Below are 22,885 nucleotides of genomic sequence, written 5' to 3'. Positions count from 1 at the left end.
ACCTGGCCAGCCTGTGGTCGGACCAGAGCACCGGAACAAGCTCAATGTCATCTAAAGGGGCCCGGGAAAAAACTTGATCCAGAGTATGACCCTTGTCGTGTGTGGGGCCAGAAAGAAAAGGCACAAAACCAAGGGGAGCCGTAATATCGAATAGTTTGTTCGCATCCGGATCCTCACCCTCATCCATGTGGAAGTTGAAATCTCCCGCCAGCACACAGTGCTCAGCTGTCAAAGCTAACCCTGAAATAGCTGCCTGTAGTTCATCAAAAAAGGATCTCGCCGGTCCAGGGGGTCTATAAACCAGCAACCCTTTACTAGGGGACCTCAACTTCCACCTGGAAAAGAACAACGACAGCAACACCACCACCCTTCTGGACAACCTTGCCAATCTCGGACTCAAACAACTGGTAAACACCCCCACCCACTACGCCGGTCACACGCTCGACCCAATCTTCTCCTCCAGCAAGCACATCTCCTTCAATCACACCACAGGACTCCATTGGACGGACCACTGCTGCGTCCACTTCAATTACAGAAAGACCACGACCCAAATCCCCCGTAGAAACTGGAACAAAATTACCACCGGCCCGCTCACCACATCGCTTTACCAAAACCCTCCCGCCAAATCATTGGACCCAAATCAAGCAGCCATCAACCTCACACAATGGATCACCCACAGCGCTGATGAATTAGCACCCTTGAAAAACAATCAAAACAAGCCGGGTATCAAAAAAGCCCCCTGGTTCAATGACGAACTTAAGAAATCCAAAAAGATCTGCCGCACCCTCGAGAAAGCCTGGCGAAAAAACTAAACCACAGACAACATGACCACCTTCAAGAACGCCACCCGCAAACACCATCAGCTGATCCGATCCACCAAGAAATTAGCATTCAAGGATCGACACGAGAACAACGCCCACAACAGCAAGGAACTCTTCAACATCATCAAAGAGTTTACCAATCCCAGCGCCGGCACCAACGACATCACTCCCTCTCAAGACCTCTGCAACTCTCTAGCCTCGTTCTTCCACAGCAAAATCACTGACATAAATAACAGCTTCGGTGACCAGTCCACACCCCTACCTCCGAAACGAAGCCCCCACCACCAACCTTTGCACCTGGAACCCAATCAGCACTGAGGACACCATTCGCTTGATGAACTCCATCCACTCCGGATCGCCAACCGACCCATGCCCCCACCACATCTTCAACAAAGCCGACTCCATCATCGCACCCCATCTCCGAGATATCACCAACTGCTCCCTCAACACCGCCACCTTCCCGGAAAGCTGGAAACATGCCGAACTCAGCGCCCTCCTGAAGAAACCCACAGCAGACGCCACCGAACTTAACAACTACCTTCCCATTTCGCTCCTCCCATTCCCTGCCAAAGTCATTGAGAAAACCATCAACAGTCAGCTCGCCGCCTTCCTCGAGTCTAACGGCTCCCTCGACCCATCACAGTCCGGCTTCCGAGCCAAACACAGCACCGAGACCGCCCTCATCGCAGCCACAGACGACATTCGAACACTACTTGACAACCGAGAAACAGCTGCCCTCATCCTACTGGACCTCTCCGCAGCGTTCGACGCGGTCTGTCATAGCACCCTCATAAAACGCATCAGCAACGTCGGGATACAAGGAAAAACATTGGACTGGATCATCTCGTTCCTCACCGGAAGAACCCAGAGAATCCGCCTCCCCCCTTTCAGGTCAGAGGCCACTGAAGTCATCTGCGGCGTACCACAAGGATCATCACTCAGCCCCACCCTCTTCAACGTCTACATGAGCCCCCTTGCATCCATCACGCGCCAACAAAACCTCAACATCATCTCCTACGCTGACGACACACAGCTGATCCTCCCCCTCACCAAAGACCCAAACACCGCCAAAACCAACCTACACAAAGGGATGAAAGACGTAGCCGAGTGGATGAAGAACAGCTGTTTAAAACTAAATTCAGACAAGACGGAAGTCCTCATCCTAGGATCATCCCCCTCTTCCTGGGACGACTCATGGTGGCCACCGGCCCTGGGCAGCGCACCCAAACCAATGGACCACGCATGCAACCTGGGCTTCATCCTGGACTCCTCCCTCTCGATGACCAGACAAGTCAACGCCGTCTCATCATCATGCTTTAACATCCTACGTATGCTCAAAAAGATCTTCCGTTGGATCCCCATGGAAACAAGAAAGACGGTCACGCATGCACTTGTCACAAGCCAACTGGACTACGGAAACACCCTCTACGCAGGAACCCCAGCCAAATTACAGAAAAAACTCCAACGCATTCAGAACGCCTCCGCCAGATTCATCCTTGACATCCCACGCCACAATCACATATCCGTTCACCAAGAGACCTCCACTGGCTCCCCGTCAACAAGAGAATAACGTTCCGTCTCCTCACCCACGCACACAAAGCCCTCTACGACCTAGGACCCAAATACCTCAACACGCACCTGACCTACTACACCCCCACCCGCCAACTACGATCGTCCAATCAAGCCCTCGCCCCGATTCCACGCATCCAAAGATCCACCATGGGAGGAAGATCTTTCTCCTACTTAGCGGCCAAAACCTGGAATTCTCTCCCCACCCACCTTCGCCTGACACAGAACCACCTCTCCTTCAGAAAACAACTCAAAACTTGGATATTTGATAAATAATGTACCCCCCCTCCCTCAAGCGCCTTGAGACCCTCTGGGAGAGTACTGCGCTATACAAATTTTAACTTGACTTGACTTGACTCCATTCTGTAAGTTTGTCCCATATGCTGTTGATGCTCTTGTTATATTCAGTTCTATTCGATATCTTGTAAGTTTTTTCATCATATAGTTGTTTTTCTGCCTCTCGTATGTACATTTCTCTAGGCATGATCACTATATTACCGCCTTTGTCTGCAAGTCTTATCAAGATACTGTTGTCTTGGTGGTCCTTCTGGGACCCTCTGAGAAGGGCTAGGGGGTCAGGGGGTCTCAACCCTGCCCCCTTTTCGCGTTTTCCACTCTTGTTTTGTGCTCTCTTGTGCCTCACTTCTCCTGAGAAACAAGATGGCTGCTCAGGTGTCCCAGAAGGATAATAACATATATAAACGTTATCCGCTAATAGAATTAGCATTTACAAAACCTTTGAAATTTATTGAAAAAAAATATAGGTGTCACGCCTGATATAATTAGGAATTAGCATTTAAAAAACCTTGCAAATTCACTGAAAAAACCATAGGTTTCAAGCCTTATACAGTTAGGAATTAGCATTTAAAAAAACCTTGCAAATTCACTTAAAAACCCATAGGTTTCAGGCCTTATATAGTTAGGAATTAGCATTTAAAAAACCATTGAAATTGCTCCTATATAGTTAGTTGTACTAACTATATTTTGCGCACCCGCAATACATTGCTGATGATGTCACATATTACATCATTCATGACATGGTCAGTGGCATCACTGATGACATCACTGATGACATCTCAAATGACATAACTGATGACATCACTGATGACATCTCATTTGACATCACTGATCACATCACTGATGATATCATTCAAGTGATAATACGATGCACCTCCTCACACTCTAATATAACCTTTGATACATCCAGTGTTAAATACAGACTACCATTCTTGAAACCATTGACACACCAATACCAGTTACTACATACGCACTCACTGATTCCTAGGTCTACACACACATTCACTCATTCACCCATAGAATCACTCATACATACAGTCACTCATCAATACAACACTATCATATGCACTCATACATTATACAGACACTGACCAAGTCATGAATGATGTAATATGTGACATCATCAGCAGTGGATTGCGGGTGCGCGAAATATAGTTAGTACAACTAACTATATAGGAGCAATTTCAATGGTTTTTTAAATGCTAATTCCTAACTATATAAGGCCTGAAACCTATGGTTTTTTAAGTGAATATATATATATATATATGCCAACCGAACTTGGTCACGCAATTGAAGACCCCGCTCACAACGCTGCTTTACACCATCTTTATCCGGCCGGCAGTAGCCAGCTAACAGCAGTTCATACAGTGATTCCTTCAGCCATAATCGCCATACGTGTTTCGGGGAGGGTTTCCCCTTGATCACCGGCTTGGCTCTGGGGCAGGGAAACAGTTTGGCAGGTGGCAGTTGATTTAAATCATGGTTCTTTCCCTATGGGCGTGTCCACACTTGGCATTGTGAATGCCGTAGTCCCAGTTCAAACCAAAGTGGTATTGCTGTCCCCCATCCTCTAACATTAAAATCCAGTTTGTTCGATGATTAAAACTGGAATAACTTGCTGCTTGTTTTGCGCCGATCCGAACTGACACGTTGTTCCTTTTGTGTGTCTCGATTCCAAGGACACACGGACCCGCTCTTCTTGCGGTGCGGAGTCTTCGTGGCCAGAGCAGGCCACATATGTGCCAACCGAACTTGCTCACGCAATTGAAGACCCCACTCACAACGCTGCTTTATACCATCCTTATTCGGCACTGGTGTTATCATTTTTGCAATTATTATCCACATGGCTTGTAAACTTGGAAGGGAGGAACCCCTCCGCCCCGCACCAGGAGCCACCACTATGGAGCAACGATAACTGGATGATATTTCTCTGAAATATTCACGAAGGGTCAAATGTTAAAAAATGAGGTCTTTCCATTTCCAATGTTCATATTTTGAAGACCCGGGCGTGCACAGCATCAGTGCTGTACTTGCCAGGGCTGTTTGTCAATGATTTCTAAACCCATAATGACTGCAGGCTCGCCTAAGTTGCTACAGGGTGGGGTCTGGTTGAGAAGTATATCTGACCCCACTCTTGTGATAAGTTGGCAGATTCATAAGACTCAACTCATGACTTCGACGTCGGAGCACATGCTTCATGCTGCAAAGACATACATACACTGCTCGTGCTCTGCTAAGTCTATCTCTTTACAGCTTTTCACCCGGAGTCTAAGAGTTTTCACTTTCAGCTCTTCAGATTGTGAAATTGAATTGGATTGGTCTATCTGCGACAACAACCCTCACCTCTCCAACCGCAGGACTGGGACAGAGACTAGAAGGACAAACTACTTCTAATTAGGGTAAGGTAACCGCAAATAACAAAGAGAAAGCAGCAGTAATGTAATTTGAGATAGAGGGAAGAGCATCGACTTGATGTCTCTCCTCTATCTCAAGTAGAATTATCTCTCTCCTTTCTTGCTCTCTCTCGCTCTCTCTCGCTCTCTTTTTTCCTATTTGTTTTCACCTCTATTACTCTTGCTCGTTTTCCCACTCCATTTAAGCTCCTGTCTCTCCGCCCTTTACCGTTCCCTGGCTCTATCACTTTTGTATTTGTGAGCACTTTTAAGTGAATATATGAATTAGTGAGCCTAGTCAATAAAAAAGCATTTAGACGAACGAGGCACCATGCAATGCAATATCCGGGTCTATTTGATGGCCATTTATTTCATGCACATTTTGGACAGTGTATCCTTATCAAAATTCAATGCCTTTTCTTAACATGGAATTAAATCAAATATTGTTGCAATGCATAAACAAAACGGTTTGTGGTGTTTGTATGAACTTAAGCACCTTGGTAATTTGTGTCATGCAACGCAGGTCCTCTCATCCTAGGCCAAATGATGAAGGACTAGTCTAAAAAGGGGAAAGTAGCTGATTGCGAACATATAAGCATACATAAAAAAGGGTACAGTCATTTGGTGCTACAGACATGCTGGTTTATCATTAATATTACCGATATTATGGTATTTAGCAAAGAATAATAAATGGATGCACATGGTTATATGTTGAAGGACGGACATACGTCCTTCAGAGATGCATATGAATATTGTATATGACATAACATGCATGACGTAACATTGTGGCACTTTTTCAGTATAACAGGCCACAACCCAACTGTGCAGTAGGACAGTCAGCGCTCGTTCTTTGCTTCGACTTTCCTCTTCTAGCATCGTGCATGAATGAATGTTGTGTCACAATAACAACAACAACAAAACTCCTCTCTGTCTTAAATGGCTGCATCCTGGGACCAATCCTCTGTTTTTAACTCTCTTTTGCTTCTATTGCCCCACCTCCTGTTCACACTCCATCTCTCCTTCATATACCACACTTCTTCTCTTTTTGACTTTATTATTTCCTACTTCTACTCGAACTCACTGCAATGAAGGTCACTGTAAACTTTTGTTATTTTTTCAGTGAATATCTATGTATATGTATATTCACTGAAAAAACCATAGGTTTCACACATGCTATAGTTGGCTGGACATTTCACTCATACAAAACCATTGAAACTCCCCCGTTATAGTTAGTTCAGCTAACTATAACTTGTACGCCCGCAATGCACTGCTGATGACATCACATATTATATCACTCATGACATGGTCAGTGACATCACTCATGACATCACTGGTGATATCTCAAATGACATCACTGATGACATCATCCAGTGAATGTGTGTCTTTTTGAAAAATAAATATTATTCATAAATGTATATCTAAAGGTCGACGGAAGAATAAATGGATCAATAAGTGTCTAAATAGATTTTTTTTGTAAAATTGAATGCATAACTGACTTAGAAAGTGTATCTTAGTGAATACATGTATTACCGAGTAATGTTTACATATTTAAATATCTGTATCAGTGTCTCACTTTGTGTATAAGTGGTTGCATGGGTTGGTGAGTAGCTATATGAGTGTCTATATGGGTTATTAGTTGTTTTTTTGAGTATCAGAATGAGTGTCTGTATGGTTTGGTGAGGGGTATTACTTAGCGCACAGATGCATGAATGAGTGACTCACTGTTTGTATGTGTTTTAAACACAACATGTGTGCAGGACTGTATGGGTGGATGAGTGTGTTTATGGGTGTGTTAGTGAGTGAATAACTGTCTCAATAGTATCTTTATGAGTAACTACATGTGTTTTAATCTACTATTTGTGAAAATTGATGTATATAAGTGATTATATGTGAGAGTGTGAGAGATTGGAAGAGTTCCTGTATAAATAAGTATGTGTTTCTATAAGTGATTCTTTAAGAGAGTAAGTATGTCTACGTTTCTGTAGAAGTAAGTGTAGTGGTGTGTGTATAGCTGTATATGCAAGTAAATGGATTTTTGATTGTGTGAGTATGTGTGTCAGTAACTCTATGGATGAGTATCAGTGTGTAACAGGATGTATAGGTGTATGAGTACATATGATGAGTGAGTACATGTATGAGTGACTATATAGAACTGTTGGTGAATGAGTGGATGTGTATGTAGATGTTGGAATTACTGAATACATTTTTGTAACTAGTATTGGTATCTCCATTTTTTTGAAAATTTTAGTTTCTATTTTTGAATGTGTGTATCAAAGGTTATATTAGGGTGAGAGGAGGTCTGCCACTCTTTCACAAGGATGATGTCATCAGGGATGTCATCAGTGATGTCATTTGCGATGTCATCAGTGATGTCATGAGTGATAACACTGACCATGTCATTAATGATGTAATAGTTATATAAGAGCAGAGAGGCGCACACAGTGAAGTCAATAATGTAAGAAAGTCCAAAAGGAATTGTAGATCTTCGGTTCTTATTTATAAAAATGTTCTTTATTTTCATGTACAGCGGCACAGCCAACGCGTTTCATTCCCATTCGTGCCTTGGGAATTTCATCAGGGCATGTATTAGACAGTTTCTCTCGGTCGTACTTCTTCGAGAGCAATATATATGACAGTCACGGTAGGTCACAGTGTGTGCCTGCAAGCCGCTTTGTGCTTGGTTCCGAGTGGAATACTGATCCAAGTCCCCCCGGAGTGTCTGATCACTGTCACTAGGGCAAGTCAATAAAGAGGAAAGTTCTGGATCCCTCGGGGGAATTCCGAAACGGAAGGGGGGGTCTGAATGCTCGGTAAAGTATCCGGCTTCAGTAGGGTTTTAAATAGCGTGTTAACGCAACGGTGCCTTTGATAAGGCCCCCGTTTTCCGCCGCTCCTCCTCGTGGAATACTGGATGCATCCACTCGGAACCAAGCACAAAGCGGCTTGCAGGCACACACTGTGACCTACCGTGACTGTCATATATATTGCTCTCGAAGAAGTACGACCGAGAGAAACTGTCTAATACATGCCCTGATGAAATTCCCAAGGCACGAATGGGAATGAAACGCGTTGGCTGTGCCGCTGTACATGAAAATAAAGAACATTTTTATAAATAAGAACCGAAGATCTACAATTCCTTTTGGACTTTCTTACATTATTGACTTCACTGTGTGCGCCTCTCTGCTCTTATATAACTATTGGTCTGATATACATCCTTGGCAGCGGATGGTGAGAGTAGTCGCACCGCCTAATAATTCTGAAACAGACGAAGTGGATGTGAGAAACCTTGGTCAGCTGCTGATTGCTTCTGTCTTCTGATTAATGATGTAATACTTGATGTCATCAGCAGTGCATTGCGGGCACGCAAGTTATAGTTAGCTGAACTAACTATAACAGGGGAATTTCAATGGTTTTGTATGAGTGAAATGTCCAGCTAACTATAACATGTGTGAAACCTATGGCTTTTTCAGTGAATTTCGAAGGTTTTTTAAATGCTAATTCCTAACTATAACGTGGCGGAAACCTATGGTTTTTTCAGTGAATTTCAAAGGTTTTGTAAATGATAATTTTTAAATGCATTAATTGTTATATTTTTTTATACTAATTTACTACATTGTTTTAAAGTATTTATTTCTAGATATTTTTTTTTAACTACAATACATATTTTAATATAAATTGAAAAAAATGTTTTACATTTTTTTGAAATTGTAATATTTTTTTTATTTCATATTTTTTTATTTGATATATATTTAATATAGCAGGCAATGATATCCTATGGAAGGAAATTCAAGTTACTGGTAAGTACAGTTAAATGTACTTTTCAGGAAAAGTAGTGAGCTGAAAGATGCAGCACTGAGGTCTCTCCTGATAACAGGTGAGTAAATCGGAATTCGTGGTTCGGCTGATTTTTGAGAAATTTTTTAAAGTTCCAAACTCCACACTTCGAAAAATTTCCAAGTGAAACCAGTCAATGTTAGCCTATGGAAGGAAATTTAAGTTACTGTAAGTACAGTTAAAATTACTTTTCAAGTTCAGTAGTGGGCTGAAAGATGCAGAACTAAGGTCTCTCCTGATAACAGATGAGTAAATCTGAATTCGTAGTTCAGCTGATTTTACAGGAATATTTTGCTCAATAGTGAAGGAAGGGAGCAGGGCCTGAGGTAACATGTTTGCAAACATGCCGCGTGGCGCGTTTCAGGTTGGGGAATTAATTCTTCTTCAATACTGAGGTCCCCTGTGAGCCAACTAGCCCACCAAGTACCACCAGTATGCGTCAGGGAGCTGTGTTGCAGAGAGGTGTTCAGAGGGCACGCCCCCTTTTTACAACATTCTGCAACACAGCTCCATAACACAACTCTGTGGCGCTTACTGGAGATACCTGTTGGACTAGTTGCCCCCTAGGGGACCTCTGGATTGAAGAGGAATTATTTCCCCAACTTAAAACGCGCCACAGGGCATGTTTGCACTCACATCACCTCTAGCCCCACCCCCTACCTTCACCACTGTGCCAACGCGCCCTGTAGCATGTTCTAAGTTGGGGGATTAAGTCCCCTTGCATACTGGGGGTCCCTGGGGCCAACTAGCCCACCAGGAACCTCCAGTGTGCACCAGGGGACTGCGTTGTAGAGAGGTGTAAAAAGGGGCATGGCCTCATTACACCTCTCTGCAACGCAGCCCCCTGGAACGTTTGCAGAGAGGGAACTAATTCCCCTTGCATACTGGATGTCCCTGGGGGCCAACTAGCCCACAAGGAACCTCCAGTATGCGCCAGGGGGCTGCGTTGCAGAGAGCTGTAATGAGGCCACGCCCTTTTTTACACCTCTCTGCAACGCAGCCCCATGGCGCATTTGCAGAGGAGGAACTAATTCCCCTTACATACTGGGGGTCCCTGGGGGCCAACTAGACCACCAGGAACCTCCAGTATGCGCCAGGGGGCAGCGTTGCAAAGAGGTGTAATGAGGCCACACCCCTTTTTACACCTCTCTACAAAGCAGCCCCCTGGTGCTTTTTCAGATGAGGAACTAATTCCCCTTGCATACTGAGGGTCCCTGGGGGACCAACTAGCCCACCAGCAACTTCCAGTATGCGCCAGGGGGCTGCATTGCAGAGAGGCTTAAAAAGGGGCGTGGCCTCATTACACCTCTCTGCGTGGGAGCCCCCTGGTACTGGAGGCTTCTGGTGGGCTAGTTGGCCCCCAGGGACCCACAGTATGCAATTCGAATTACTTCCACCTCTGCAAACGTGCCAGGGGGCGCGTTTGCAGAGAGGTGCAGGGAGGGGGCGTGGCCTCCTCCCGATCCATATTAAAAAAAAATACTTTTAAGATAGGATGCTGTGTAGCCCCCCTTCTATTTCTTTTTTTTTTTTACTCTGGGGACCCCATCCCCCAGGGCCTGTTCCCAATTCTTTTTTTTTAAAGGGAAGGGGGTCGCGTGGCCCCCCTCCTATGGCCAATTCCGTCCCAGGGACCCCAACCCCCGGGCATGGCCATTTTTTCTTTTATTTTTTTGTGGAGGGAGGCTGCATAGCCCCCCTACTATGCCCCCCTTAAAGTGCCGGGGCTAGCCTTTTTAAAAAAAAAATTTGGGAAGAGGGCCGCGTGGCGCTCCTCCCGGGCCACTTCTGGCCCTGGGGACCCCATCCCCCCAGGGCCTGGCCCTCCTCGTTGGGGGCCGTGGGGGGGTCCCCAAGCCCCCCACTGTCCCTGCCGTCTCCCCGCATTCTGCGGGAGCCGACATTGCTTTTCTGCATGGGGAGCAGCTAACATGCTGCTCCCCATGCAGAAAAGCAAAAGTCTTTGGTTTTTGGCTCTCTCCTGCTCTCTCTTCCAAAAACCAAAGAAGTTTGCTATGGTAGGGCGGGAGCCGTGAGGCTCCCGCCCTACCATACCAAACAGCAGTGTCCCGGGGGTAGGCACCCCGGGACACGACAGGAGACGGCCCTGGGGGTTGGCGGTCCCCAGGGCCATCAAGGGCTCCAGAAGGGACAATTGTAAAGCACCGGGGGGGTAGTGGTCCCCGGGGCTGGGGGTCCATCACGGACCCCCTTGTTTTAAATATTAGTGCCCCGGTGGGCTAGGTGGCAGTCTCTGGGGCGTGTGGGGGGCCATGAATCCCCCGCATACTTAGTAATAAAGCCCCAGGGTGGCGGTCCACGGGGCTCGGGGGCCTTAGAGGCCCCCATCATTAATATCAAAGCCCCGGGGGCGGCAGTCCCCGGGGCTGTGAGGGGGCTGTATGCCCCCTGCTATCATAATTACTTTTCCCCAGGGGTGGTGGTCCCTGGGGCAGTGTGGGGGCGTGAGCCCCTCTGCATACTTAGTAATAAAGCCCCGGGGGTGGCGGTCCCTGGGGCTCAGGGGGCCTTAGAGGCCCCCATAATAATATCAAAGACCCGGGGGTGGCAGTCCCCGGGCTTTGGGGGGGCCGTGTGCCCCCCTATCATAATTACTTTCCCCCAGGGGGTGTTGGTCCTCGGGACAGTGTGGGGGGGATTGGGCCCCCCACACTTTTTGGCATAATGCCCACGGGATTTGGTCCCCCGGGGTCTAATTTCAAAAAAAGCAGATCAGATTTTTTTTTCACGGGGTACGCGTACCTACGCGTACCCCGAATTAAAAAAAACTAAACTTTTTTTGGGCCTTGGGGGTCCTTGTGGGACCCATGAGCAGGCCTAGGGGGTCAGGGTGTTTCTACCCTGCCCCATTTGCATGTTTTCCTCCTTTGTTAAATTGATTTCTTGTGCCTCGGTTCTACCGAGGCACAAGATGGCTGCCAACACTTCCTGGTTTGGAGTGTTGACAGCCAATTAGTATTCAGCTCGTGCTCGGGAAGGTACGCGTACAGTATGTCGTCTATAGATATATCCATGATTTTACTATTAATTTTCTCAGGAACTACTGAACGGATTTACACCATTTAACAAAAAGGGTAATCTGCGAACCGAACGCTACCTTTTTGCCAAATTTGGTGTATTCCGTTCACCCGTTCAGGCTGTAGCCCTGGCTAAAGGTCCTATGGAAAATTGCATGGGGAAAACACGTTTTGAGACCCCTTTTTTTCTCAGCCCCCGCTTGAGGAATCATCCCCAAACTTTTGAGGAAGGAGCGGAGCGGAGCAGGCCATTTTCTTGGAGAAATTCCCGAAGATTCGTCCACCGTCGCCAAAGTTATTCCAAATAGAATATTGCGGATTTCCTATGGATACTAGGTATATATATATATATATATATATATATATATATATATATATATATATATATATATATATGTCAATGCTCTGCTTGTGACTGTTATGTTATGTTATGTTATATGGGACTTTTATAGCGCAACAGCTACTCCAAAGGAGTGTCCCGGCGCTTTGTGCTCCAGACCTTAAGAAAGACTGGAAAACATAACAGTAAAAAAAAGACAGAAACCAAAAAAAGGGAGAGGCGCACTAACCAGAGAACAGCCAAGTCTTTAGACCCTTCCTAAAGGCAAGCAGATTAGATGTGGCCCGCAAGGACAGCGGTAGGGAGTTCCATAGCTGGGGGGCAAGGAATCTGAAGGACCAACCGCCCAGTCGGACCCTTTTTATACGTGGCACCACCGCCAGAGCCAGTGACTCCGATCTTAAGGATCGTGCAGGCCGGTAAAAGTCCAGCCTCTTCTGGAGGTATTTTGCACCATTGGCATGCAGGGCTTTATGGGCTAAGGTCATAGCCTTAAACATTATCCTCTTCCGTATAGGAAGCAAATGGAGGGATAGAAGTAGGTTTGAGGCACTAGTACGGCGATGCAGGCCAAAAATCGCTCGTGCTGCAGCGTTCTGGGTCACCTGCATGCGCTGTAAGAGATATTCTGGCAGACCCAGATACAGAACATTTGCATAATCCAATCTGGATCCTATAAGTGCTAAGATCCTATAAGTATCCTCCGATGTTCCTCGGAAAGCAGAGGAAAGAACTTTCGAAGCATCCTGAGGATCCCGAAACACGTTCCTTTAAGAGTAGCCACCTGGGATTTGAGCGAGAGCTCATCGTCAATTTTAACTCCCAGGTTCTTAGCCCATGTTCCATCGCTTCTCCAAAACAGAGGGCACTTCATCGAACTGGACTCCCCAAACACAGTCCAGATTAAATTTCCACTCAACCTCACAAAGTACGGATGACGACGCTGAGTCTTTGATTAAAAGTTTCAATTCAGCTGGAGACTGTTGTTGGATGCGTCTCGCCTGCACAGCAGGCTTGCTCACTGACAATTCAATAAAGTTTGTTCAATCATTTTTTAATGTCCTGTTTCAAAGCGTATCACGTGAAAACTACTGATGCATTAAAAGTGAAGGCAGACCTGTAGTTCTTTAAATAATAATACGAACTTTGTAATCACATTCATCAAGATCATAACAATCTTTATCAATATATAGTTATTTGATAAGAATGAATTTACAATGTATTTAAAATGAAGTAGAAATTAAATGCTAATAGTAGCAAACAATTACTAAAACATTTTTATATGCTGCCGTTAGGGACTTCATGCCAAATCCCAAGTGGGCATTGTGACAGAACATCATTCCTAAATGCATATATAAATGCCAACATATCAATACATACATATATGTATGAATGTACGAATTCTGCCATATGTATATATCAAACAAAAAGAAAATGTGCGGTATGCTGGTGTGCTGCCAGAATGCTGGTGGTGCACGGCAAAACTGGGGCAGTGCTAGGGCAGTAAACATCATCCAAACGCCTCCCCAAATATAATAGAGAGGCAGCCGGCGCTCCACCCGCTCCTGGCCGCCCTGCCAGGCTGTGCCCCGACCTCGCTTTGCGCCTTGGTGGGATCGTATGCACTGCCTAAATTAAGCTTCTGTGCCAGCCTGTGTCCCGACCTCGCTTTGCACCTTGTTGGTATCGTATGTACTGCCTTAATTAAGCTTCTGTGACAGCCTGTGCCCCGATCTAGCTTTACATTTCTTTATGTTGCTGATATCGTTTTTGCTGCCTTATTTAAGCATTTGTGCCAGCCTGTGCCCCGATCTCACCCTGCATTGCCTTTTGTTGTTGTTGTTGCCATTTGGTGTCCAAGCCCATATCTCCTCCCCGCCGCTGCTCCCCCGCGGCCCCACCCCTGCTCCCTACTGCATCCTCAAGCAATCCCTTCCCCACGCGCCACCCCGCTCCCGCCTCCCAGCTGCTCTTCCCTCCCACTGGAACATAAGGACTGACCAGAGCGGTGGAGAGCTGTGACCGTCCTGACCCAGTCAGATCCGGTCGCTCCACCCACTCCTGGCCGTCCTGGCATCTCACCCCCACTCCGTGCCCTGCCAGCCTGTGCCCCGACCTCGCTTTGCACCTTGTTGGTATCGTATGTACTGCCTTAATTAAGCTTCTGTGACAGCCTGTGCCCCAATCTAGCTTTACATTTCTTTCTGTTGCTATCGTTTTTGCTGCCTTATTTAAGCATTTGTGCCAGCCTGTGCCCCGATCACGCCCTGCATTGACTTTTATTGTTGTCGTTGCCATTTGATGTCCCAGCCCATCTCTCCTCCCCGCCGCTGCTCCCCGCGGCCCCACCTCTGCTCCCTAATGCATCCTCAAGCGATCCCTTCCCCATGCGCCACCCCGCTCCCGCCTCCCAGCTGCTCCTCCCTCGCTCCGCCCCTTCCACTCCCCACTTATGACAGAAGCTCCAGCGCGCAGCGTTCACGCGAACCGGGCGCGCCCCATGCGCGCCGAAGGCGTGCCAAAGGTAAGCCCGTCTACGCCAGTCCGCGCCCGGACCGCGCCCAGTGCCAGACCCCCGGGCCCCCGCAAAAACCTCTCCACCCACCTAACGTACGATGCCGCAACCCTCTCTGCCCTCAACATCGGCCGACTCCCCGAGTGCCACCAAGCCGCCCCAGGACGTACCCATGGACCCTTCACCTGCCAATCCTGCAAGTTCTGCTGCATCAGGACCAACACTACAATCACAAACGCCAAACTGAGCTCAAACAACAACCATCCTGCTCAACACCCGGTCGGTCCACAGACACACCACTGAACTATGGAACCTACTCGACACCACTTCGCCGGACGTCGCCTTTCTTACAGAAACCTGGATGAACGCCTCATCAGCGCCCGACATCGCCATAGCCATCCCGGACGGTTACAAGATCATCCGAAAAGACAGCATCAACCAAACAGGAGGAGGCATCGCATTCATCCACAAGAACACCATCCGCATCTCGACCAGCTCCGACGACACCCTAAAAGCAGCCGAACACCTTCACTTCCAGATACACACCGACCCCAAGACCACACTTAGAGGCACCCTTATTTACAGACCCCCAGGACCCCGCACACAATTCAGCGAAGACATTGCTGACTTTATCAGCCCACACGCCCTTCCCTCCGAGGACTACATTCTCCTAGGAGACCTCAACTTCCACCTGGAAATGGACAATGATAGCAACACCACCACCCTTCTGGATAACCTCGCCAATCTTGGACTCAAACAACTGCTAAACACCCCCACCCACTATGCCGGACACACGCTCGATGCAATCTTCTCCTCCAGCAAGCACGTCTCCTTCAATCATGCCACAGAACTCCACTGGTTCACAGCTGCGTCCACTTCAACTTCAGAAAGTCAACGACCCACCACCACCCTCAACAAGTCTCCCGCAGAAACTGGAACAAAATCACCACCAACCAGCTCACCACATCGCTAAACCAAAATCCTCTCCCCAGACCATCGGACCAAATCCAGCGGCCATCAATCTCGCACAATGGATCACCCACTGCGCTGACGAATTAGCACCCTTGAAAAACCATCACAACAAGCCAGGAAGCAAAAAAGCCCTCTGGTTCAACGACTACCTCAAGAACTCCAAAAAGAACTGCCGCTCCCTCGAGAAAGTCTGGCGAAGAAACCCAACCACAGACAACATGACCGCCCTCAAGGACGCCACCCGCAAACACCACCAGCTGATCCGATCCACCAAGAAAATAGCATTCAAGGATCGACTCGACAACAACGCCCACAACAGCAAGGAACTCTTCAACATCGTCAAAGAGCTTACCAATACCAGCGCTGGCACCAACAACATCACTCCCTCTCAAGACCTCTGCGACTCTCTAGCATCGTTTTTCGACAGCAAAATCACTGACATACATAACAGCTTTGGCGACCAGCCCACTCCCCTTACCTCCGAACTGAAGCCCCCCACCACCACCCTCAGTGCCTGGAACCCGATCAGCACCGAAGACACCATCCGCTTGATGAACTCCATCCACTCCGGATCGCCTACCGACCCATGCCCCCACCACATCTTCAACAAGGCCGACTCCATCATCGTACCCCAACTCCGAGATATCATCAACTGCTCCCTAAACACCGCTACCTTCCCGGAAAGCTGGAAACATGCCGAACTCAGCGCCCTCCTGAAAAAACCTACAGCAGACCCCACTGAACTTAAGAACTACCGCCCCATCTTGCTCCTCCCATTCCCTGCAAAAGTCATAGAGAAGACCGTCAACAGTCAGCTCGCCGCCTTCCACGAATCTAACGGCTTGCTCGACCCCTCACAGTCCGGCTTCCGAGCCAAACACAGCACCGTGATGTTTGGGTTGTAGGGGGTCTTGCTGAGGGTAGTGTTTCAGGGTTTTGGTTAGTGCAGTGGTGTGAGTTTAGTGTAGGGTGTTGTGCTGGGGGTAGTGTTTTAGGGAATATTGTAGTGCAGTTGTGGTTGTGTAGTGTAGGCGTTCATGCTAGGGGTAGTGTTTTAGGGTTTAGGTTAGGGCAGTGGTGTTTGTGTAGTGCAGGGGGATACTGTTTTAGAGTTTAGGGTAGTGCAGTGGTGTTGGTGTAGTGTAGGGTGTTGTGCTGGGGCTAGTGTTTATGGGTTTAGGGTAGTGCAGTGGTTTTTTGGTAGTGCAGGGGGTCGTGCTGGGGGAAGTGTTTTAGGGTTTAGTTTATTGCAGTAGTGTTTGTGTAGTGTAGGGTGTTGTGCTGTTTTAGGATTTAGGGTCATGCAATTCTTTTTGTGTAATGTAGGGGTCGTACTGGGGTTAGTGTTTTAGGGTTTAGGGTAGTGCAGTGGTGTGAGTGTAGTGGAGGGGTACCTGCTGGGGTTATGTTTTAGGGTTTAGGGTAGTACAGTGGTGTTTGTGTAGTGTAGGGTGTCATGCAGGGGGTAGTGTTTTAGGGTTTCGGGTAGTGCAGGGATGTTTGGGTAGTGTAGAGGGTCGTGCTGGGGGTAGTATTTTAGGGTTTAGGGTAGTGCAGTGGTGTTTGTTTAGTGTAGGGGCCATGCTGGATGTAAAGCTTTAGGGTTGTCCAGTGGTGTTTGTTTAATGTACAGGTTTGTGCTGTGGGTAGTGTTTTAGGGTTTAGTGCAGTGCAGCGTTTGTTGAGTAGTGCAGGGTTCGTGCTCGGGGAAGTGTTTAAGGGATTTGGGTAGTGCAGTGGTGTTTGTGTAGTGTATCGGGTAGTGCTGGGGGAAGTGATTTAGGAATTACGGTAGTTTAGTAGTGTTTGTGTAATATAGATTCTGACGGTTTTTGGATCAGTATAAGCTCTGGGTGCACTGCCCGTATGTACGCACACAATACAAATGGATTATTATTCAGGTGCAAATCGGCGAGTAGAGAAACCCTAACCACTCAATTAGAGTAGAAAACACTACCCCTTATTAAACGGACTTGGTTGCCGATGCACTCAAAGTGTTATACGTTGTTCAGTAACAGTATACAACAAAAAAAGTAATAATTGACAGAAGTGTTCAAACAAAAACTCTCATGAGGAGTAAGTCTTGGAGTCTTTAATGCAGAAAACAACCAGCCGACACGTGTTTCATCGCACTCGCCATTCCTCAGGGCTAGATGGCTGTGTCCAGGTCAAAAAAAGGTCGCTCAGCTGGTGATAATTCCGACCCAGCCGGGCCCTTGACCGTGAAGATACTCAGTTTCGGTATGGGTGTAAATAGGTATGTTTTTAGTTTGGCCTTAATTTCTTATCTTCAGTATCGGAGGTCACGGATAATTATAGTTTCAATAGTAGGTTGCCGCCCACGTCGAACATGGTACAGTTCTAATAGGCGGGGAATCACTCGTGTATGTCGTGTTGAGGTTTTAGTTTCAGTATACGCCCCAAGCTGTATCTAGCAGAGGAGCGGCTTGTAGCGTGTCCGGACCCCCGAGCCGTGTTCCTGTTTGGACTAGTGTTTGTGTAATGTAGGGGGTCATGCTGGGGTTAGTGGCTTAGGATTTAGGGTAGAGCAGTGGTGTGATCATAGTGTAGGGGGTGGTGCTGGGGTAGTGTTTTAGGGTAGTGCAGTGGTGTTTGGGTAGTGTAGCGGTCATGCTGGGTGTAGTGTTTTAGGGTTTAGGGTATTGCAGTGGTGTTTGTGTATTGTAAGGGATTGTGCTGGGGGTATTGCTTTAGGGTTTAGAGTAGTGCAGTTGTGTGTGGGTAGTGTAGGGTATGGTACTGGGGGTAGTGTTTGAGGGTTTAGGGTAGTGCATTGGTGTTTAGGAGTGTAGGGGGTCATGCTGGGTGCATTTTTTATGGTTTAGTGTAGTGCAGTGGTATTAGTGTAGTGTATGGGGTAATGCTGGGGTAGATTTAGGGTTTAGGGTAGTGCAGTGGTGTTTGGTTGTGCAGGGGGTCTTGCTGGGGGTAATGTTTTAGTGTTAAGGTTGAGCAGTGGTGTTTGTGTAATGTAGCTGATTATAATGGGGATTGTGTTTTAGGGATTAGGGTAGTGCAGTGGTGTTTGGGTAGTGTATGGGGCAGTGCTGGGGAAAGTGTTTTAGGGTTTAGGGTAATGCAGTGGTGTTTGGGTACTCTAGGGGGTCGTGCTGGGGTATTGTTTTAGGGTTTAGGGTAGTGCAGTGCTGTTTGGTTGTGCAGGGGGTCTTGCTGGGGGTAATGTTTTAGTGTTAATGTTGAGCAGTGGTGTTTGTGTAATGTAGCTGATTATAATGGGGATTGTGTTTTGGGGATTAGGGTAGTGCAGTGGTGTTTGGGTAGTGTATGGGGCAGTGCTGGGGAAAGTGTTTTAGGGTTTAGGGTAATGCAGTGGTGTTTGGGTACTCTAGGGGGTCGTGCTGGGGTAGTGTTTTAGGGTTTTAGGGCGGTGCAGTGGTGTTTGTGTAGGGGGTAGTATTTTAGGGTTTAGGGTAGTGCAGTGGTGTTTGTGTAGTCTCGACGGGCATGCTGGGGGTAGTGCTTTAGGGTTTAAGGTAGTGTAGTTGTGTTTGTGTAATGTAGGGGGTCATGCTGGGGGTAGTGTTTTAGGGTTTAGAGTTGTGCAGTGGTGTGAGTGTAGTGTAGGGGGGTCATGCTGGGGGTAGTGTTTTAGGGTTTAGGGTAGTACAGTGGTGTTTGTGTAGTGTAGGGTGTCATGCTGGGAGTCGTGTTTTAAGGGTTTAGGTAGTGCAGTGGTGTTTAGGTAGTATAGCGAATCATGCTGGGGTAATGTTTTAGGGTTTAGGGTATTGCAGTGGTGTTTGGGTAGTATAGGGGGTCGTGCTGGTGGTAGTGTTTTAGGGTTTAGGGTAGTGCAGTGGGGTTTCTGTAGTATTTAGGGGCATGCTGAGGGTAGTATTTTAGGGTTTAGGGTAGTGCAGTGGGGTTTATGTAGTATTTGGGGTCATGCTGAGGGTAGTGTTTTAGGGTTTAGGGTAGTGCAGTGGTGTTTGGGTAGTCTAGGGTGTAATGCTGTGGGTGGTGTTTTAGGGTTTAGGGTAGTGCAAATGTGTTTGGGTAGTGTAGGGGGTCATGCAGGGGGTAGATTTAGGGTTTAGGGTAGTGTAGTGGTGTTTTTGTAGTGTAGGGGGTAGTGCTTTACGGTTTATGGTAGTGCAGTGGAATTTGGGTAGTGTAGGGGGTGGTGCTGGGGTGGTGTTTTAGGGTTTAGGGTAGTGCAGTGGTGTTTGTGTAGCATAAGATGTCATGCTTGGGTTGTGTTTTAGGGTTTAGGGTAGTGCAGTGGTGTTTGTGTAGTGTAGAGGTGATGCTGAGGTATTGGGTAAGGGTTTAGGGTAGTGCAGTGGTGTTTTGTAGTGTAGGGGTCATGCTGGGGGTAGTGTGTCAGGGTTTAGGGTAGTGCAGTGGTGTTTGGGTAGTATAGGGGGTCGTGCTGGTAGTGGAATTAGAGTTTAGGGTAGTGCATTGTTGTTTAGGTAGTGTATTGGGTCAGCTGTGGGTAGTATTTTAGGGTGCAGTGTAGTACAGTGGTGTTCGGATAGTTTAGGTAGTCATGCTGGTGGTAGTGTTTTAGGGGTTAGGGTAGTGCAGTGGTGTTTGTTTAGTGTAGGGGGTCATGCTGGGGTAGTGTTTTAGGGTTTAGGGTAGTGCAGTGGTGTTTCAGTAGTATATGGGATTATGCTGGGGGTAGGGTTTTAGGGTTCAGGGTAGTGCAGTCATGTGTGGGTAGTGTAGGGGATCATGCTGGGGTAGCTTTTTAGGGTAGTGCAGTGTTGTTTGGGTAGTGTAGGTGTTCGTGCTGGTGGAAGAGTTTTAGGGTAGTTCAGTGGTGTTTAGGTAGTGTAGGGGGTCGTGCTGGGGCTTGTGTTCTACTTTAGAAGTAAAGTCGACGGCTATAGAACTCGCCAAGCGTGCAGAGCATGTGCTACGTCGTTAGGCGAGACCTAATAAGAAGTGCACCAAGACGCCTGCCAACACTTCCTAGATTGAAGTGTTGGCAGCAAATTAGAGCCAAGCTCGTGCTTGTGTAGTTAGGTCCTGCCCAGATATATAAAGGTGTTTTTCCTTTAATATCTTAAAAACTACTGAACGGATTTACACCATTAAAAAAAAAATTTGTTTCTGAACCAAGGGCTACCTTTTTTCCAAATTTGGTCTAATTCTGTTCTGTAGTTCAGGCAGTAGCCGTGTCTAAAGTTTCCTATAGAAAATAACCTGGGGAAAACATGTTTTGGGTAATCCTGGTCGAAGTACTATGCTACTCTTGCGTAGTTTGCGAAGTTTGCAATACTTCGCACTACACAAATAGTGCACAGTGCAAACACGCGTAGCTCACGGGCCTCAACGTCAAGTTCGCGACTGCGAGTGAGCAAAATTACTTCCCAGCTAAACTTTGTCCTCGGTCGTGAACCGCAACATCATGTTGCCGATGCCGTGTCTGGAAAAAATACCTTCCGGTGAGATTCTCAACGTGGGAAGGTCAGGTTTCTCATTGCGAGTGGTCGCGTATGCTCGCAACCGCTTGCGATGTGAAATTACCAGTCCGCATTGAGAAAGCTGCTGTGCAAGATGCGGTTTGCACTGATTGCACAGTGCAGACAAGCATCCAGTACTGTGCAATCAGTGCGAACAGCATTTTGCACAGTGCACTACGCAGTTCATGCATCTACATGTAGCTCGCATAGTGCGAAGTCCACTTCACGTAGCTACGAGTAGTGCTACTACGCGAACCACATCAAGGGTTAGTTTTGAAACACTCTTTTTTTTCGGCCCCTACTTGTTGAATCACTCCGAAACTTTCAAGACACAAGCTCACCGGAGTAGGCCACTAGTTTTGAAACATTTTTGAAGATTCGTCAACCAGCACCAAAGTTATTGGAGAACAAAACGCTTTTCCTATGGAAACTAGGTCCTAACTATAACTACCTACTGGTGACCGCCAATAGGTAATATATATATATATTTCCCTACACAGAGGTCAAATTTGTAAATGCACCTTAACACAAGACTGTTGATGGATGGATGTGTGTAGATGGTGCTGAGTTAGTTTAAGATTTACTCAAACTATATATTGTTGGAATTATTTAACGGTTTGGTGATCTTCGGGTGCTTTGGAAATCCATTGTTTCTCTTATTCCTTATTGTTTGCAGCAGAGGTCCGTTCTGAAAAAAAAAACAAATTCTGATATTGTCAATGAAGCACTGAATGTCATTCTTATTTCTCTTTCATTGAAAGATAGCTTCTTTTCCCCCTAGAATGGATGTTCCTGAAGAGTACCATCGTAAAGCTTTGAGGCCAGTTCGTGGTTTACCCCTGGTCAACACACTGGCAGACAACTGGGAGAGGATCGATCAGTTTCAGGTCTATCCAGATGACCTTGTCATCGCTTCATACCCTAAATCTGGTAAACCATTCTTCCCCCATATAGACGCTTTTTGGCATATATCAACATTTTTGGTGTGTTAGGTATGTGCAAGCACTGTGTGTTTTATTTAATTCTTATTTTTATTATAGTAATACTGCATTGTTAATCACAAAAATTATTACTAACATTTACTGGTAATCTTTTCAAGGGCCTTCAAAAAGGAGTACCTTGCAATGTCTTTGATACATCAGGATTACACACCCAATCATCTTTTATACTTACATACCCTGTGCAGTAATCACAACAATAAGGCTCAGACAGTTTAACACCTTAGCTGCTATGGAACGTCCAGCTCCAGTGCTGAACGTTCCATTGCGCAGGTGCAGTTGGAATGTCCAATGGCCGACTGCAGCACTCCGGAGGTAGTGGTGCCGTCGGCCATTGAACCGGCGCAGCACTTATGAGGATAAACAAGGAAAAAAACGAAAACAAAAACATTATAACATTGCGCAGCAGTGACCAGTGACAGAAATCATTCTAAGCATTTAGGTTACAAAACTATTAATTATCTATTTTGTGGGACCAAACAACCGTTCGTTATTCAGGGTTTATGAGACCAGTATTGGGTGGAGGCCTAGGTACTTAGCAATATCAGGCTCTCCTGCGCTTGGGTGTCGAGGATATCCCTCATCTCTGTATGTGGCAAAGAGGTGTTAGGTTGTATTCTCTGAGTGGTATCTAGTTCCAACTCCAGTTGCA

General features: G+C 46.8%; 1 protein-coding gene across 1 annotated transcript in view; it reads left to right on the top strand.

The window, feature by feature from the left end:
• Positions 1-4,894: 4,894 nt before the first annotated feature.
• Positions 4,895-22,885, top strand: part of LOC147728930 (sulfotransferase 1 family member D1-like) — a 264,975-nt gene continuing 246,984 nt past the window's right edge. The window contains exons 1-2 of the mRNA XM_086959170.1: positions 4,895-5,086; positions 22,017-22,165. Of these exons, the coding sequence (XP_086815296.1) occupies positions 22,018-22,165 (148 nt within the window). The 5' untranslated portion in view covers positions 4,895-5,086; position 22,017. The remainder of the gene's footprint in view (positions 5,087-22,016; positions 22,166-22,885) is intronic.

This window comes from Lissotriton vulgaris, chromosome 2_2 (assembly GCF_964263255.1).
Source record: "Lissotriton vulgaris chromosome 2_2, aLisVul1.2, whole genome shotgun sequence".
NCBI classification, from domain to species: domain Eukaryota; kingdom Metazoa; phylum Chordata; class Amphibia; order Caudata; family Salamandridae; genus Lissotriton; species Lissotriton vulgaris.
This window is presented reverse-complemented; position numbering and strand designations above follow the sequence as displayed.